Source organism: Microcebus murinus, chromosome 10 (genome assembly GCF_040939455.1).
Source record: "Microcebus murinus isolate Inina chromosome 10, M.murinus_Inina_mat1.0, whole genome shotgun sequence".
Taxonomy (NCBI): Eukaryota; Metazoa; Chordata; class Mammalia; order Primates; family Cheirogaleidae; genus Microcebus; species Microcebus murinus.
Window position 1 is genome coordinate 71,601,969 of NC_134113.1, and position 16,085 is coordinate 71,618,053.

Genomic DNA, 16,085 nt, shown 5'->3' on the forward strand with positions numbered 1-16,085 from the left:
ATCAAAGTTTTGGAGGAGCACCTAATGAACTTCAATATTATGTTGTTTCCAAAAAATCAATATCAGAAAATCAATATTATATAGTTTCCAAAAAATCAAATTACTGCATGGAAGTATGAATTTGAAGTCCTTTAGAATGTGTTATGTTGCTGTTGTGAAGCATTTTTACAAAGTTAGCAGAGGCAACCCCATAGCTCCTAGTTTCATCTAAATGCTGCTTAGGAGAAACTTGATATTACTTTGTTCCTTAGGAAGTAGCTAAGATTGCTCACATCATGAAGGTTTTCCTTTAAGGGGACCAATATATTATTTTAGTGGCAACCAACAGTCATAATACAACAGTGTAAATAACAACCCATATTCACTCATAATATAGTCATTAAGAGAACATAATTTGGAATCATATAGAATTTGCTTCAAATCCCAACTTCTGACTTTTCCACTATGATAACTAGGATAAGCTTCTAAATTTCAGTGTTCTGGGGGATAAATAGCATTGTTGTGAAGACTAAATGATATAATGCATATAAAATACATTCCTGGAATAGAATTTAGTAACAAAAAACTAAACAAAAGATGATTAAAATAATTTCACAAAGATATAAAATAATCTATAAATATGAGAACATAAAGAGTAATGTTGATAAAGATCATAAGACATTATTCTTCATTAGTCAGAAAAATTAAATTTTAAAATAAAAACATCTGTATGATAGTTTTTTTAAAAAGATAATTGAATATGATTTAAATATTTTTTTTTTTTTTTTTTTGAGACAGAGTCTCACTTTGTTGCCCAGGCTAGAGTGAGTGCCGTGGCGTCAGCCTGGCTCACAGCAACCTCAATCTCCGGGGCTCAGCGATCCTACTGCCTCAGCCTCCTGAGTAGCTGGGACTACAGGCATGCGCCACCATGCCCGGCTAATTTTTTGTATATATATTTTTAGTTGGTCAATTAATTTATTTCTATTTTTGGTAGAGACGGGGTCTCGCTCAGGCTGGTTTCGAACTCCTGACCTTGAGCAATCCGCCCGCCTCGGCCTCCCAAAGTGCTAGGATTACAGGCGTGAGCCACCGCGCCCGGCCCTGATTTAAATATTTTAACCTAACACACTTGGTAGAATAAAAAGCACACATATACATAAAGGATTAGGTTACAAGCAACTAAGACAGTGAACATGGCCATGTGGTCATTTATTTCAGAATCTCATGGTGTTTTATTTTTTTCTCATAGTTAGATACATGATAATTCACCTTAACCTCATCAGTATAATTATAGATCCAAGTAATTACACTTTATCTAAAAGCTTTCTATAATCACGGCTCACAGTTTCCAAAAAAATCAAATTACTGCATGGAAGTATGAATTTGAAGTCCTTTAGAATGTGTTATGTTGCTGTTGTGAAGCATTTTTACAAAGTTAGCAGAGGCAACCCCATATTTCCTAGTTTCATCTAAATGCTGCTTAGGAGAAACTTGGTATTATTTTGTCCCTTAGGAAGTAGCTGAGATTGATCACATCATGAAGGTTTTCCTTTAAGAGGACCAATATGTTATTTTAGTGGCAACTAACAGTCATAATTATTTGTATTTATAAAATAAAAAATATCCTTGATAATGAAACTAGTAGTCTCTTAATGAATATACTACATTGGACAGAATATTGAGATAGGACCCAGATGATATATGAAATTTTAATTTTGTCACTCTGATGTTGAACAAGTCAATAAATCTCTCTCAACCATTGTTTGGTTATCTGTAGACTCCAAATTCCTTCATCTTTTGCTCTTCTCAGGATTTTGTGAGTCTCAGAGGAAGTAACAGACATAAAATACTTTGTTACCTGTCAATAGCATAGATATATAGTAGTATTAATATAATTATATAAGAGAGTCAGAATTCTTAAGAGTCAGAATTTTTTAGACCGGTGTATCACCATAAAGTAACACTGGGATCCCCACATATTTTGGATACATACAGCAAACACTCAAAGATTCTGTCACATAAAGTTGTACTGAAAGAGTTATGGGGGCTTACATACACTGAACAGGAAATTAAAATGTCTCCAGGAAATTAGTAGTCACCTGAATGGCAGTGACATCTTGACTTACAGTGCTACATTTAGTTAAGGAGATTTGATGCACTCTTTTCTAATCTCATAGAGAAGTTTCTAAATGGTGATTGTTTCCTTTCTAAATAGTAAGCAAATCAATTATCTGCATATCACATTGTATAACAGAATTGGCACCTTCTCTCTTACCTTAAATAAGGTTAAACATTCCACCATCAAAGTTCTCCATGTTATACCTGTCACTAAAACGTTTTTAAAGTGAGATATTTTCAAGAATAGAATGAGTTGCAATATTTAGAATATTGGGTTTATAAAAGCACATCAAGAATATTGTCAATCTTCCCATTGTCAGAAAATATCTGTAAACAAACTGGCTAAAACATTATTAGAGAATAGGGTCTGTTTAGGTTCTTTTATCTTTTCTCTATTTTCCATTTCTTATATTTTTAAGCTAATACGCCACAAATGAAATTCCACATTTCTCAAGTGGACAGATAAAAGCTTAAGGTTGCAAATAATGTTAGGTAGCTGAGGTTCTGCAGAAAATTGGGGGTAGTAGATGGGATTTTTATTATCATATCAAATCTTAAACAGCTTCCAATTTTTTATATAATAGTAATACTGAACTGTATATTAAGTGTTTCATGTGCTAGGCAGGCTAAGAGCTGTAGCATTACATCACTCTGTCCTTAACATATTGACAGATACATTGATTACTGCATTTTGCAAAAGAGGAAAAATGAAGCTCAGTTCCTCTGTCCATCGTCACATAGCTAATGAGAAGTTGGAACTAGTATTTAATCCTCCTACTATTTAATCTGACTTTAAAATTCTTAACGTGTATTCTGTTTAACTTTGATTCTAAAACCTAGACATGGCATTTAAGATTTTCTATGACCTGAACTTAGTCTTTGTCTTTAGCTAAATATTAATACACATACAGACACACTACACAATGAACTTTACATCACACATTTCCATAGGTCTTGATTTTATTTTCTCTTTTCAGTTTACCTGAAATCCTTCTCTTCCTCATTTGTGCTGATTGAAATCCTACATTTTGAAATCTCCCATTGTGCAGCCTTTCACAAAGTCCTCTTTAAAATCCTCACTCCCCATACCTGAACAAATTTTTTCTTTCTTCACTTTCTTTCCATATCACTTTATATCTTCCTAAAAATACTGGCTATTTTTTATCTTGTAGTTATTTACAGAAAAGGAAACTGAGACCAAAGATGGGAAGTTAAACAACTTATACAAAGTTATTTAGGTCAAAAGTCGGTAGATGCAGATTTCCAACTGAGTTCTGATTCCAAAACCTGTGTTTTTTCCTATTATAACACACCTACTATCATACAATGCAAGATTCTAATGAAAATTATTAGGATCTATTCTCCTTTTTATATTATGGTAGTGGCTGGCGCATTCAAGTCAGATTAATTAATTTGGGTTCAAATAATGACTCTGACACTTATTAAGATCTGATCTTGGGTAAGTTAATTAAACACTCTTAAGTTTCAGTTTCCTTTTATGTAAATTCAAAATATGTATGATACTTATGAATATTAAAATATATGCTAAATATCTTAGCAAAAGGCCACCCAACTGCCAGTTGCTCAATAAATGCATTAATATCAGTACAGTATGTTGGCACAATCCAATGGGACGATGTTTTTTATGTCACTATTTCACAGTAGCTGTGCCTTCACATGCGACACTATAGTCAGTCTTATGTGCGATTATATTTCATTGTACTAAGATTTAATCTCATATGACTATAGTTTAAATAGTAAGCAGGATGAGTTCCTATGGTTGCTATTCTAAAATTAAGAGCATTATTTTCTTAATTCAATGTATGTAAAGGCTCTCTGTTTGTTTGTTTGTTTGTTTGTGCTATGGATTGGCCATTGTGTGTAATGTAATGCCATTCCACCTGGCTGCATGTAGCTGTGGGCCAGCCTATCATTTCCTTAAAAATTATATTTAAATCATATTTTCCATTAAAAGGAGAATAATAACCTTAAAGGCTTAGACTTGAAAATCACTAATGGAGCTCTGCACAGTAGGAACAATCAAGCAAAATTGAGCAGAACAGCAACTAAAAGCCCATTTTGCCCAAACTGATTCAAATTTGTTTTCACAAATAGGCAAAGTGAACCGTTAGGGCAGCCATTTGGAACATTTTCATTACACTGGGTAGATGATGAAAAAAAGATGTAGAGTAATAAGATACCATATTTTCTATAGAAAATAATGCATTTATTGATATTCTTCATATGAATGTGATAAATTACTGCAAAGTGAAAATTGATTTATTCTTCTAAACTGAACATTATAAAGGTCAGAGTTAACTTCTGGTCAATATATATTCACAAGTATGTAGGAATTATTTTGAAAAAGAGATTCATAGGTACAGGGATCAAAAATGTGTGATTAAATGAGACAATACATAGAGTAATCTGAGAAGTTGAGTGGAAATCTGTAATGGTAGGATATGAACAGACTTCCGAGAAAGAGGGAATACTGTGTCATGAAACTGTAAGATTTGACATTAATAATAGGTAAAGGAAATGAAGAGTCACTTGTCTTTTTCATTTCTCACTTATGAAGTACTTTGTGACATGGTGGAGGAAATGCATGTTCCATTGGAAAATGTTTAGATCATCTAAGTTAGTGAGTAGAAAGTTCTGAACTTTTTATTCCTACTCCAAATATGCATGCGGGATGAAGTATACTCAACCCACTGTTGGTAACAGTGGCTTACTATGACAGTGATTCCCAACCTGGGGGCAAGACCCCCTAATGTTCAAGTGGCATATCGGATTCCGTGCCCCACCTAACAAACCTAAGTGTGCTACACACTGCCATCCTAGGTTTAAAACTGATATTTCTTTCTTACCCATTATTTATAAACATGATTTTAAGATGAGTAGAACTGTATGTATCATGAGAACAGTGGTTGTGAGCCTTCGTTTTGACATTCCATAGTATCATAAAATTCTTAAAAGTGAATTTCAATTTACCTCAATAAAATACCATCAGCACATGGTGTAGGACTTACGGGAAAAGAAAAATAAGTGTTTTAAAATAACAAAAGTCCAGGAATTACTGTTTTATATTAATTGGTATTATCCTTAAATTTGAAAGAGATAAAATGGATAATCATATTCCTTGTGTTTAATGTTTGATGTGAATGTAATAGAAAACTACTATGAAAATAGCTTTATATTGACTATATAAATGTATAAATTGATGAATAGAAATAGTAATGATGATGATAGCTATTGTATATAGTACATATTATGAGTCGAATATTGTTTTAAGTACTCTATATGTTAACTTATTTAATACAAGACAACAAAGTAGCTGTAATTATTATCATTTTTATTTATTATTTTTTAATTGGCTCACAATAATTGTACATATATAGAGGGTACAGTGTGGTATTTCGATGCCTGTACACAATGTGTAATGATCAAATCAGCATATCCATTACCTCAAACATTTATTATTTTTTTGTCTTGGGAACATTCAAAATCCTCTCTTTTAGCTATTTGAAAACAAAAAATAAATTATAATTAACTCTAGTCATTGTACAATGCTATAAAATACAAGAACGTATTCCCCCTATCTAGATGTAATTTTGTATCTATTAATCAAGCTCTCCCAATCCCTCCCCCACCACACTTCCCAGCCTCTAATAACCACTAATCTACTCTATACTACTAAGAGATAAATGTTTTTAGCTTGCACAGATGAATGAGAACATGCAGTATTTATCTTTCTGTGCCTGGCTTATTTCACTTAACATAATGTCCTCCAGGCTCATTCATATTGCTATGAATGACAGGAGTTCATTTTTTTTTATGGCTGAATAGTATTTCATTTTATGGCTGAATAGTATTTCATGTACATATACTACATTTGCTTTATCCATTCATTTGTTGATGCACACTTAGGTCGATTCTATACCCTGGCTTTTGTGAATAGTGCTACAGCAAACATGAGAGTGGAGATATCTCTCTTTGACATACTGATCTCTTTTCCTTTGGCTATGTATCCAGTAGTGAGATTGCCGGTTCATGTGGTAGTCCTATTTTTGGTTTTTTGAGATATCTCCATACGGTTTTCTATGATGGCTATAATAATTTACATTCCTGCCAACTGTATATAAGAGCTCCCTTTACTCTGCATCCTCACCAACATTTGGTATTTTTTGTCTATTTGATAATAGCCATACTGGGGTGAGATGATACCTCATTGTGGTTTTGACTTGCATTTCTCTGATGATTAGTGATGTTCAGCATTTTTTTATATACTTCTTGGCCATTCATATGTTTGTTTTCTTTTGAGAAATATCTATTAAGATCATTTGCCCATTTTAATGGGATTATTTGGTTTTTTGCTGTTGTTTGAATTCCTTATATATTCTGTATATTAATCCCTTGCTGAGTGAATACTTGGTAAATATTTTTGCCCAGTCAACAGCTTATCTTTTCACTCTGTTGATTATTTCCTTTGATATGCAGAAGCTATTTAGCTTGATATAATCCCATTTGTTTAGTTTTGCTTTTGTTATCTGTGTTTTGAGGTCTTATCCATAAAATCTTTGCCCAGACCAATGTCCTGATGCATTTCTCCTATGTTTGTTTCAATAGTCTACTGGTATATGACCTTACATTTAAATCTTTAATCCATTTTGACTTGATTTTTTTATATGGTGAGGTAGGGGTCTAGTTTCATTCTTCTGTATATGAATATCCAGTTGTCCCAGCACCAATTATGGAAGAGGATATCCTTCCTGAATGTATGTTCTTGGTGCCTTTCTCAAAAATCAGTTGGCTGTAAATATGTGGATTTATTTCTGGGTTCTCTATTCTGTCTCTTAGTCTATGTGTCTGTTTTTATGCTAGTACCATGCTCTTTTAGTTACTGTAGCTACATAGCTATGTAACATATTTTGAAGTCAGGCTCCCAGTTTTGTTCTTTTTGCTCAGTCTTGCTTTGGCCATTCAGTGCCTTTTGTGCTTTCATATGAATTTCAGGATTGGTTTTTCTACTTTTGTGAAGAATGTAATTGGTATTTTGATAGGGGTTGCATTGAATCTGTAGATTGCTTTGGGTACTATGTTCATTTTAACAGTATTAATTCTTCTAATCCATGAACATGGAATGTCTTTTCAATTTTTTGAGTTCTCTTCAATTTCTTTCATCAATGTCTTATAGTTTTCATTGTGGAGGTCTTTCACCTTTTTGGTTGAATTTATGCCTAGGTAATTTTTTATAGCTATTATCAATGGGATTGTTTTACTGATTTCTTTTACAGCTAATTTATTGTTGGTATAAAGAAACACTATTGATTTTTGTTTCTTGATTTTGTACCCTACAACTTTATTTGAATTTATCAATTTTAAGAGTATTTAGGTTTTTCAAAATATAAGACCATGTTATCTGTAAACAGGGACAATATGACTTCTTCCTTTCCAGTTTGGATACTCTTTCTTTCTTTTGCCTAATTGTTTGGTTAGGACTTCCAGTATTATGTTGAATAAGAGTGATAAAAATGAACACCCTTATTCAAGTTCTTAGAGGAAAATTTTTCAAATTTTTTACCATTCAGTATATTTTTTATGGATTTGTCATATGTGGCTTTTGTTGTGATATATTCCTTCTATACCGATTTTCTGATAGTTTTTAACATGAAGCAATGTTGAATTTTATCAAATGCTTTTTCTGCATCTATTTGGATGACAATGTGTTTTTTGTCCTTTATACTATTGATATGATGTATCACATTTATTGATTTGCATCTGTTGAATCATCCTTGTGTCCCTGAGATAAATCTCATTTGATCATGGTGTATAATCTTTTTGATGTGCTATTGTATTTGGTTTCCTAGTGTTTTTTTTTTTCATCTATATTCTTCACAATGTCAACCTGCAGTTGGTTGTTGTGTCCTCGTTTGCTTTTGGTATCAGGATAGTGCTACCCTCATAGAATGAATTTGGAAGAATTCCTTCCCCTTCAATTTTTTAACATAGTTTGAGGAGAATTGGTGTTAGTTCTTCACTAAAAGTTTGGTAAAAATCAACAGTGAAGCTATCTGGTCTTTATCTTTATTTTATAGAAGAGGAAACTGAGGCAAAGAGTAGAAAAGAACTTGCCATAGGTGGCAGAACCAGGCTTTGAAACTGGGAAGTCTCATGCCTGAGTTTTTGACAATAGGGGATAAAACATTTAATGATTTTAATGTCCACAATATACAAGAAAGGTAAAGAATCAAATAAAATATAAGACCAAAGTTAAGGTAAAGGTAAAACAAAAGCAGATGAGATCTTCTCTTTCCATGGAGAAGTAACAACTATTTGCCATAGGTATTGCCATTTCCCTGAAATGTGTATATTAGCTATACACATTTTGAAAAAAATGAACTCTTTAAAAATATAGTTTAAAGAAAGCTACATGTTTACTGACTTTACCAACATCACTAAATGTTAACTTTCAAAGCATTATGCCTTTTAAAATAAGAATGAAGTAAACTATGTTACAATTAGATACCTTTTTCTCATTAGTCCTTAACTATGTTGATTTTTATTTTCTCACTTTTCTAAAGAGAGAAAATAATAAAATAAACCTCAACGTTTTTTTTTACACCTCTTTTACTTTTTTGTTAAAAATGTCAAGTCTTATCCATAGCTAGATTGTATGACTTTACAAAAAAAGTTCATATCTTCCTTGTTCTCTTCTCAGCTGAAGATTATATTTGCTGTTAGGGTTTTTTATTTTCATTTTTTTATTATTTTTTTGCCCTTAGCTACCTCCCAGGGTAAGAGAAAGATGTGTCACCATTTTAACACATATTTCTAAAAGCTTCTCTGAGTTTTTCTACTGGTAGCAAGGCAGATAGGGAAAAGTTCAGTCATATAGATACTCTTCTGCCTATAACACTATTTTAAAAAGAAAGGAATAATTTTCTACTCTTCCTTTAAAAGAGACTACATTTACTGCATAAAAGGTATTTTACCTTCTCTTTGATTTCTTAAAATTTTGACTTGGTTTACCTGTAGCAACCTGACCACTTAAAAGGCTGTTTTCTAATAATAATTATCTTCTCAAAGCACATCTTGAATAACTTTAAATCAAAAGCAAGTTTTCCAAAATAAATTTAAAATGGCTGTTTTATGAGATGGGATTTTTCTTTCTCTGGGAGGAAAAAAATGATTTAATTCAAACTTTTAAATATTATACTCAGAAATTGTTTAACATCCTAATGTCTTCACTGTGCCTTTTCTCCGAAGAACTCAAATTACTGTGCTCCCAAATTATCACAACATTAACGGTCCCAATCACTTCCACGTTGCTTCAAGAATCATCATGTCCCTAAGGGGAAATTGAACTAATGCCCTGAAATAGCACAGTGTTTATTAACTTAAGTAAGCATTATAAATGAGAATGGAATCAGGCAATCTATTGCAAGAGCATTTGGTGTTGAGCTGATAAGGGCTCTCACATAATTTCTCATATAAAGATAGAGAAATCATTTTTATATGATGTAAAAATAAGAATGATGATGTTTCAATAAGAAATATATCAAACTCTTATGCCCAGATTTTTTTTTTTTTTTTTTTTTTGCTTTTCTAAAAAATAGATTTAAAAGATCAACATCTGGGGCAAGACTCACCGTACTAAATATTTCAGGCTCCTCTTAATATGAGTTGTGTGAATTTTATATTCATACTCCATGTGATTTCATGTCTTAGCAATAATTTAAAATAATGTGTTTAGGACTCTTCAATAATACACACTGTATTTCTTACCCCGAATTGAGTAGCATTTGTTTCTTACCCAGCACTGGGTAATATTTTTGTATCAAAAGCTGAATTAGGCATGTGTCAACTCCATTTAACAAGAAACCAAGCCCTGAAGAGGTTAACTGCTTCATCCTGTTAGGAGTTAAGTAAATATAGAACCCAAAACTGCAAAACACATTTACCAACATAATGGGCATATCAGGATCAGGTGACATGAGGTATTAGGGGAGAAAACATAGAAAAGAATCACATTTCTTTTTACATAAAACATAAATTACAAAAGTTTGGTCACTGTTATAGCTACTTGTAGTGTATGAAATATTCATTAAAATGTATAATAATTGTTATCCATCTCACCATTACTCTGGGCTTCCCTGATTCTTCTACAACCAAACATTTATATGTGCTGATGTTTGTGTTTATTACCTAGATTGCTAAAGTCTATAAAATAATTTTCTTTAACCTCTGTTTTAGTTTGTGCCATTCAGGGATTATATTGACAGAAGCGGAAACCACATATTGAGCATGGCTAGATTGGCTAAAGATGTCCTGGCTGAGATCCCGGAGCAGTTTCTCTCCTATATGAGGGCCCGAGGAATCAAGCCATCACCTGCGCCTCCCCCATACACTCCACCTACACACGTGTTACAGACTCAAATATGACTGTGCTCCCAAATGCTAAGGTTAGCTACACATCAGTTAGAACTGCTGAGTTAATGCCTTGTGCCTGGTGCTCTGCAATGAACCAGGGAATAAGACACTTTTCTCAGTTTGGTTTCAGCAGTACTGGTTAATGTGCTTTCTTGGATCCAAAATTAACTCTCTTCCTAAACCAAAACTGTAAATACGGTTGTTGCATGAGCAACAGAAAAATTGTTTAAATGCTTGAAGAAAAGTATGGATGTCTTCTGAATCTTTAAATTTTTCTTTTGACAGAAACAGCTAATTTCCAATGTATTGTTGGGAAAAAGCACAAGCTATGTTTTTAACTCAAATATTGTCTTTTGACTGCTCTGTGTATAGGAAAGCAGTCTCTCTGTATCAATGTTTACATGTTACTACTTTTTAAATTTCAATACTTTTATAACTGTTCTTAAGAATAAGAGTTTTGCATATTGAATCCTTTGTCTTCTAAATTGCAATAGCTATAATCACAAGAGCAATATCTCTTTGAATGACTGTCTAGACAAATAACAATTGCAAATAAGGGGAGGGAAAAATGCTTTCATATTTCTCAGTAACTGGATTGTCTTAAGAGGCCACATCTGCTTAGTAATCAGTTTCTCTGCAGTGTTTGCCGAGTCTGGGAGTTTAAGCTTGGCAGATGTGTATCCTGTAAGAACATGCATTTTTCATAGAGTTTGGGTTCTAAATTTAGACTGCAGCCAGTTTGTGTTTTGTAAAGCTAAGTGGAAATTTTAAAAAGTCAAACATAGTGAACTCTAAATGCACAGAAAATACTTTGTGTAAAAAGTAGCATCCTTATATTATAATGTTATTTAGAAAGACTGAAACCAAGAATATTTAACTGTGAACCATGTAGCCGATGTTTTAAACTTTTTACTCCATTCTATCTTGTCTGGATATTTTAATTCAAAGGGATACTGGCTCTCTTGATTGGGATTCCATGTTATCACTGTTCCACGTTGCCATGCAGGGTGCACAGGCTGGAAGTCTTTTTGTGAAATTCCCAATTAAATATATACGATCATGTGACTTAGTGCACAGCACATTTGTGAAATAACCTACTCCTATATACTGACCTGCCTGTTCACAATTAATTGTAAAGAGTTTTTGCATGTACAGTTTTTACAAGAATACAGTTTTGTGAAGTTGTGTCTAAATTAAAGCATTTCTTTAGAACAAATGGCCTTAAATTCTCACAGAATTCCTGGAAATGATTGTGAATTGCCTTCAAATAATAGAAAAGTGTATTTATTTGTGTGTGTGTGTATGTCAACAATGTAACTGCTTTATAATATTTTTTCCTTACCAATACCCTATTTACTACTTGGTTTATTTCTACTGTATGTTGTTCTCTTTGTCCCAAGTTGACCTAGGGTGACTTTTATAAGCATGAAACTATTTTACTGGAAAGAAAAATATATACGTCCACATATCTAACAGTATCAGTGTTACAAAACTATGTAATACTAAATTGTCCATTTTTAAGTATATATTAAAATCTTTAAAAGGATAACTATTCGCTTTGTACATTTCATGTATGAATGACTGATCTTTCCTATGCTGAACTTACATATTTATGTCAGTATAGTTTATTTACCTACAGCTTTTTAAAATTTATCTCTATTCATCTGCCCGAAAAACAAAAATAAATAAGATCAATATTCTTTCCTGCTTGTCAAACATCAGTTATTTTTCTTTGAAGTTACCAGAGAAAGTGAAAGATGTACAATTTTTTTCTAAAGAATAGTGTGCCCAAATCTAGTGGGGATAAATGGGCAGGGATGAAGCAATCTCAGTTACAAATCTTGTCCTTTGCGTGGCTGAGAATAATAATCAGAAACTTATGTGATGTTAATTTTATATGTAAGTTTAGAAAATTCTTAGTCTTGTCTCTTCATTGCATAAATGTAGAAACCAAGACCTAAGGGATTAAGTGATTTATCCAGGACTATATAACTAGAGAAGAGCTCGTTACCATCATGAAAATTTTGTTGTAACCACTTGAATTGTGAGAGTCGCTGTTAGGTACTGTGCAACAAAAAATCGCAGAGGCATTTTCCACAAACGCCAATAGTCGCAGAGGCATTTTCCACAAATGCCAATAGCCACAAATGCCTATAGTTGCACATACAAACCAAGCATCAGGGTGTTCAGACTTTAGGTAATGAGCAAGAAGAAAGATATTTATTGAGAGAGTGATAGATCTGATTTGTCAAACCATAGAAAGCAGACTTTTTTTTTTTTTAATTTTATCATATGGGGGAAAGCAGACTTCTAATGAGTGTTCTCAAGAATCCTGAAGACTTTGGGTGCTGGCTTCTCTTTCTAATGCCATTCCTTCCTCTAAGATGAAAGCTTCTAATTACTTACCATTTTCACTTTAGGATGAATGCTCAGCCTTCTATTCAAGTATCTCCATCATCTGGTCTTGCCCAGTTAATAATATCAATTCCCATTGCTTTTCAAATAAATATTAAAGTTATGCAGGTCTGCCTCATTCCTTTTCCGCAACCACTCTGAGTTAATTTGCAGTCTGGCCATACTGTGTTCATGCTCTTGGCCCTCAGCAGGCCCTCTCCTCTGGTCTCCACCTGAGGATGTCCTTTGTGTGTTCCACCCCAAGTCCCAACTCCTATTAACCACGTTCTTTTAAAACTTCAGCTAACAATAATCAGTACCTTTTATGAGCTTATCTTTTCATTGCATTTTGGCATACTCATTACCTGATATTATTTATAAACTATTTTACTTTATCTGGGGCATCGTGTCTCTCCATCCTTAGAGAATAGGATTTAATGGCACCTGGATATAGGTAAATTTTAAAAGCTTCCCAGTTTATTTTAATGTGCAACTAGAGTGTGTAATTGCTGCAATTAAAGACTATCAGATGACTCAATTGCTACTTTTAAAATTCTCTCGTCCAACATGCAATACCAGGAGTTAAGAGGGATATGACTCTGAATGGTTGTGGTATGTGTGGGAGGGGAGGGCATTGGGATTAGGGTTGGACTATAGGCTATTTTGTTCTTCAGAATTAGTGAAGATAATTAGGTGGATTCATGCACTTTTTTATTCCTGTGACCTATCATCAGCTTAGGACATAAAGAGAGATCTCTCACAAGGACAAGGTTGATGTGATTATTACTTAGAGGACTTGCAGCTGCCAAAGATTTTACTGACGAGCAGGCCTTTTCCTTTCTTGGCTTGTATGAATTTTAATTATATTTGGAATTGACCCAAATGGCAAGATAATAACTCACTTACAGTAAAGAATAATTTTTGTCATTAGCACAAATCAGATATATTTCCTGATAAAACAGCTGAGCTGAAGATCAAATAAGTTTCCTTTGAGTGCATGTGGTATCACCTAATTAAGATCGAAAGGGATGGAAATCTACTTGTAAGAAGTCATGCTTGTACAGAGCTTTCTCATCAGTGTGTTACAGATGGTTTATAGATGCACACCTTGCAGATTTGCTACAAGTATGCACCTTGGGATGGTGCATAATGCCTGGGGTAATTGGGTTACCAGTCTCCAGCATCTTCATTGGCTAACTTCAGAATGTCCTACAAATATTCCCATTTTTTATATATTGCTTGACCAAGAAAGATAGGGAAGTCCTGCATTACAGAGGTTATTTCTGAAATAACCTCTACTGACAACAGGTTCCACCTTCAGTTTTTTTCTACTTATTTTTCCTAGTATATTTGTTCTAAAATTAATTTGAAATCGTATTCTGTATACAATTCCATGACAGATGTATTATGGAAAGTGAGGTCCAGAAGAATATGGCATGAGTGTGATGAGAATTCTGTTTACATTAACTGTGTACATATTTTTACATTGCATTACAGAATTTCTGAGAAATTTTCTTGCCTTTTCCATCACCTTCTTCTTAAACATCCTACCACTCACAGAAATCCATGTATTGCCAGGTGACCAAGAGGGCATCAAAGTATAAAGTCAAAGGGATTCAAAGTTGTTTTTTTTTCTTTAGAATAAAGACAATTCTAGAAGACTTTCCCTTCTCTTCATCGTAGATGTGGCCCTCCCTCCATTCTCCCACCAAACATTCTTTCATTTGCTCTACTGATATCTGAACATCATCTAACAATAGGCAAAGTCTTTCTCACATCACAAAATATAAGGTTGTGCTGAGATAAAAGACATGCATTTTTTAAGACTAAACAAGGACATATTGACATAATTCTTTGCACCAAGAAATTTATTCTAAAAATCCCTTCTTCATCAGATCTTTTCCTAAGATATAGCTTTAAAAGAGAAAACTTGGTACATCATGAGCATACAAATGCTTGAAAGAGCTTCCTTTGGAGATGGGAAGGGGAAATAGAGATCCAACAATGTAAGTTCTTCCTCCATGAGTTATTGCCTAAAGTATGTTTAGAACTCTTTTAATAGATGATTATCCTAGCAATGATCACATCCCAGAATTCAAGTTTTACAACCTGGAGTAAGAATGCACCAAATAGAAGTTCATGTCTAATACAGAGTAGGGTAAATACCCAAAACAAAATTATTTTTTTTAAATTGATATGATCCCCCCTCTCCAGCAATAATTTTACTGGGTAGAATCATTGATTTGTATTTAAACAAAATATACTAACATAATACACATAAATCTCTAAAAATAATGTACCAAGTTTATCTCAAAGACATAATAGTGATAATTCATACCACAAACTACTGAACGGTTTTTGAAGCAACATCTTCAAGCCTCATCAGGCAGGGTTGTTGCTTACCTCATATGCCATCAATCCACCTCCCATCCCCAGCATTAACCTTGCTCTTATATCCTGAGCCCTGGAGATGCTCTGAATATCAAAATGTAAGAGAAAGATGACCCCTGATCTCTTATCATAGAAAAAGCAAAAGCAAACTGATCCAAAGATTTGCTCGGTTTTAAAGTTTTTAAGCAACATTGGCCATGACCTCATGATTTTCTCATCACAAAGTTATTCACTGATTTAATTTCCATGAAACAGGCCTGCTGGGCATTCCTAATGTATTTAGATAAGCTGATTTCATACAGATAGGATTTGCTATCAGTCAAAGGGGTGGTGGATATCATTGACCTTACAAATGAGGAGGAAGGAGGAAGGAATATGCTTAGGGGTGGCTTAAAAATAGCTACCCTTTCAGAGAACTTCCTCACCTTACAACATAAGTGAAGGATGCAGTAATTTTGACAGAACAATGAGTTTGTTAACTCTTATTAATACAATTTCCACAGGAGAGTCAGTACTCTAAAGAGTACAAGAAACACTAAATAAAGCACCTTTCAAATCTTTAAGAAATATTCAAAGGAAAATCTACTTAAAATTAACAAAATTATTTCATTATTATTTTCAACAATAGCAAAAGGCATGTTCTATAATTTAGGTTTTAGCAAATTTGGCATGCACTTTAGATAAGAATTCTGCAGAAGGTGTCAAAGAAAGTAGGTGAGCCCTGAGAAAACAATGTGAATGTGACAATCATAGGAAACCATTGTGGATTC

The 16,085-nt window shown here is 33.3% G+C and overlaps 1 protein-coding gene across 1 annotated transcript in view; it reads left to right on the forward strand.

Annotated features, from left to right (window-relative positions):
- Positions 1–12,079, forward strand: part of CPNE8 (copine 8) — a 191,248-nt gene extending 179,169 nt beyond the window's left edge. The window contains exon 20 of the mRNA XM_076007487.1: positions 10,354–12,079. Coding sequence (XP_075863602.1) covers positions 10,354–10,542 — 189 coding nt within the window. The 3' untranslated portion in view covers positions 10,543–12,079. The remainder of the gene's footprint in view (positions 1–10,353) is intronic.
- The last annotated feature ends 4,006 nt before the right edge of the window (positions 12,080–16,085 follow it).